The 4,491-nt window shown below is 37.1% G+C and overlaps 1 protein-coding gene across 1 annotated transcript in view; it reads right to left on the bottom strand.

The window, feature by feature from the left end:
• Positions 1–687: 687 nt before the first annotated feature.
• Psip1 (PC4 and SRSF1 interacting protein 1) overlaps positions 688–4,491 on the bottom strand; it is a 41,268-nt gene continuing 37,464 nt past the window's right edge. The window contains exon 16 of the mRNA XM_057784090.1: positions 688–2,942. Coding sequence (XP_057640073.1) covers positions 2,882–2,942 — 61 coding nt within the window. The 3' untranslated portion in view covers positions 688–2,881. The remainder of the gene's footprint in view (positions 2,943–4,491) is intronic.

The following is a 4,491-nucleotide window of genomic DNA, read 5'->3' as shown; positions in this document are numbered from 1 at the left end:
TGACATGGAGATGACAAGTGCCTATATGTGGTATGTCTAAAAGTATTCTTGTTTAGTGGTGTAGCCTCTCCAGGGCTAATTTACAATGTGCCCAAATTTCTTACTTTCCTGTATTGAATGATATTAACATTAAGTACACTGAGAATTCTACTTCACAATCATACACTAATAATGAATGAATGATTTACTCAATTCCTAGATTAATATGGCAATTCTCGTGGGTCTTGTTCATACTCTCCCAAAGTAAATTACAGGAAGTTAGTTATCCCTAATACATATGTAATGCCAATTATCCCATTTTAATAGACAAAGATGACAGATAACAGGTAATTACCATATGGAATCCTTATTTATTAAGAATGCTATTCTACTTTTTTTACCCACAGTTCACATACCTTCCATTTCTTTGATGGTAGAAATAAAGAAAGGCTCACCAGGTTACTGTAATTATCAATTATTTAGGTATCCCAACTAGTTCACATGAAAAGAATTTCAACTTTATAGTTATAAGTTGTAAAGCCCCTGACTTCAGTTTTTCTTTATGCCAGTATATCTTTTAAATACAACATAACAATTAAATTTCATGTGTCACTTTAAGGGCAGATATGAATGGCACAACCTTACCAGTGAAAATCCCTATAGATATACCTGCACAGACTGCTGAATAGAAAATAGCTGTTTCCTCAAGCATCTTGCTTATACTTCACAATTCTTTTAAGGATAATTACACCTTGTAATTTTATAGCAGGGCACTCATCACTAATATCTGTTGGTGAATCACACAACACAAATTTAAGCACATTTTGCTATTTGCAGTAGATAGTAGTCTATTCTCTGACCAATGGAATAAAGTTTGTTAGCTGAAGCCTTTGCTCTGCATACAGGAGTAAATGGCAGACTGCATCCCTGTCTGGCACTTTTTAATCAGGTCAGTGGATATAAACAGGAACATTTTTAGTGTGCCACATCACTGTCTGGGTAAAAATCCATCATGCTATAGAATTCCTAGCTAGAATAGCAAATATGGTCTAATGAGCTCTGGTGAATTGTTTGTACATACGGACTTGCAATCAGAATCTTTCATTAAGGTGGAATATGTAAAATTGATCCAAACAACTGGGAAAAACAACATCAAAATAGGTATCCATACATGCATATTACACATGCATACTATGCACAATGGGAGAGGTGGTAGGTTTAATGCAATTTTGTTCAGAGTTTTGAGAGTGATAGCTTGCCTGTTCCAAAGCACACATGGTGTCAAGCAGACACCTACCTAAGAAGGTACATGACTAGAAGAACGCTGCTAGCACTCTGAGTGGGACACTGTAGCTGACACCTGTGGTTAGTGAAGAACAGGAAGTCCACAGAGGCAAGTGACAGTGCTTTCCTGAGCTTACTACTGCATACCTCCCTCTATCCCCTAACAGGACCTCAGTGGGGCTAAGGACGACACTACTTCCTTAGGTGATCTAGAATTCTTTCAGTAGTTCTTCTCAATTAGCAGTAATAATAATTTACTAATAGAGTTTGGTAGAAAAAAATTTTAATTAAAACAAGTTTACACATTTGACACTTATGGCTTAACTAGAATAATTTTCATTCAAGCTAAAAATGTACTAAGGACAAAACAGAAGAGCGGTGTAGATAACGTACAGCATTTGCCCCAAACAGTAGTTCAATGAGAGCAAAAGTTCAATTACTGAATAATTCAAAGTCCTTTACATAAGTGAAAATAATTATGAGACATCAAGGTCATATATAAACATAACACACAAAACACTGCTATTAAGTCACTTTCCCATTAAAATTTCAAAGCATAGTGATGAACCTTTCTTCCTACTGGAAACCAATGATGACATGACTACTCAGAAGACCTTTGAAATGTTATTCCTTAACAGACTCTGATGGTCTCTTTGTGTGTATGGATTATCTACTTACTGTCTTGGAGCAACTGATGTTTCTACCTTTTATTTTTGTAATCTTGTGATGTTTGATGATACAGAAACTAAATACAAACCCCATTAGTTTTCTTATTTATTTACCACTTAATAAGCATCATGGACTGATTACAATTTAAAAACACACACATACCTCAATGAGCATGACCTTCTTAATGTGTGAGATTAAAAACAAACTAGTTTTAGGTTTTTGTGATTAGTAACTATAAAGGATTGTATATGAAGTTCCTCTATATACCCAATCAGTTCTCTTTAATTCTGACTCCACTGAATTCGCAGCCCTGAAACTAAATTACTTTCAAAAGTCATCAAATTTGTACCTTCTAGTTGGACATGTGTGTGTCACACAGACTACACATTATTAGGAAGAGACAAGCTAATGAAGCACAATAGACTGAGGTTATATTAACTTCTGATAAAAAAGGAGTGAGTACTTAGAAGTAACATTCATTTTATCAACCATAAAAATGCTCAACTTCTAAAAAACCCACAAACAGTGAAAAGACAGTCTGGTAAATCCAAGATTTGTAAAAACTATGCACAAAACCCACGTTATTTGGGAGAAGAACGATTTATACAAGTAGCAGTTTTAAAATGTAACTGGTCTACTACCAATTACATGTGCACACACACACACTAACCAAAATACACTAGTCATGTCTATAAAGCAGGTCAACCTTTCTAAGTAGGTTTCCCTCACACTTGAACTGGATGATGGAGCTGTTAATACTGCACACGGAAAATTAGCAATAAGTTTTACTTTTACACAAACATAAAGGGATATTTCTTTCCCCAAACTACTTAAACATCAAAACCTATACTTATAAAAAATTTAATCCTTTCAGTCAGCAGCCTAAGTATTTCAGATGAAGCCACTCACAACAGACTTCACATACTCATTACACCCCACGTCTGCCAATCTAGTTATCTAGTGGTGACTCCTTCAGAGATAGTTCAGCCTCTCTCTCTTCTCCGGGTGTTCTAAAATAAAGGGAAAAAAGAAAGCTGTCACAAGTATTGGGGTTTTCTCTTGAGTAAAAAGAGCTTTAATTCTAATTTTTAAAAAAATCACAAACACTTAACATATATGTTGCTAAACTAATACACAGTTCTGGTGAGGTAACCCAAGGAGGCATCCTAGATCTGGCACTAAATTTAAGATGAATTTTATTTAAACAGAATTTGTATCTGTGATGACAACATAAAATAAAAACTAGACAAATAACAGGTCCATAGGTACTTTACAAAGTACCTACTTAACATATCAAGGTTCAAAGAAAAATTGTTTTCTTTCAGAGTTCCTACTGAGATCCATTTTCCTGAGTAAATATAGGGGCAGTAATTATCTAACCTGTAATCCCAAACAGACTGTGTCTGGGTAACGGCTACAAGTTCAAGGCTGACCTGGACAATGTAGGGAGATCTGTCTCAATAAACCTTTTGGGGGTGTTGGGATGAGTCGCTATGTAGCCTTCTATTTGCTGGTGCTAGGGACTGAACTCAGCCTGCCTTACTACTTAACATCTACCCTTCTTCCTCTTGTCTTTTCCCTTAAATAAATGAGTAGTGCTCTTTCTGTATATTCCTCTGCACACCAGAAGCTGGCATCAGGTTTCATTATAGATGGTTGTGAGTAGCCATGTGGTTGCTTTCAGGAATTGAATTTGGGATCTTTATAAGAACAGCCAGTTCTCTTAACCACTAAGCCACTTCTTCAGTCCCTCCTGCTGTTTTGATTCACAACTTAGTAAGACTGATATAGTGGACCATCAAAGCACTCTAGAGGCAGACTTCTCTATGTGTTCAAGACTAGCCTAGTCTACACATCAACTTCCATGACAGCCAGGCAACACAACATACACAGTGAGACCTTGTCTAAAAGGGGTGTGTAGGGAAAGGAAGTATTAAACAAAAATCATTTTTTTCTTTTTAATCATTGGGCATTAGAGCTCAGTGATATAGTATTTCCCCAGCATATTTAGCTTTAGGAAGAATTACTGTGCTACAATCATGAACTGGGGCGGGGGGCGGAGGGGGGCTGCATACACCTTTAATTCCAGCACTTGGGAGACAAGAGGCAGGCATCTGAGCTCAAGGCCAGCCTGGTTTACAAAACGAGTTCCAGGATAGCAAAAGCTACAAAGAGAAGCCCTGTCTCCAAAACAAAACAAAAAAACTGTATAAGCCAAGCACAATGGTACAACTCTGTAGTCCCAACAACTGGGAAAGCCAAGGCAGGAGAATCTCTTAGAGCTCAGGAGTTTGAAGTCAGACTCAGCAAAAAAAGCAAGACACTTAAGACCCTTCAAGAAAATTTTTCTATTATTTTATGTATGGGCTTTCTTCCTGAACATATGTCTCTGTACCATGTGAGTGTCTGGTGCCAACAAGGCCAGGAAGGGTAGGGATCATCTGGAGCTGGAGTTAAGACAGTTCTGAGCTGTTTTATATATGGGTGCTGGGAATCAAACCAAGTCCTCTGAAGAGCAGCCGGTGCTCTTAACATTGGAGTCAACATCTCTCCAGCCTT

Source organism: Chionomys nivalis, chromosome 11, assembly GCF_950005125.1.
Source record: "Chionomys nivalis chromosome 11, mChiNiv1.1, whole genome shotgun sequence".
Lineage (NCBI taxonomy): Eukaryota > Metazoa > Chordata > Mammalia > Rodentia > Cricetidae > Chionomys > Chionomys nivalis.
This window is presented reverse-complemented; position numbering and strand designations above follow the sequence as displayed.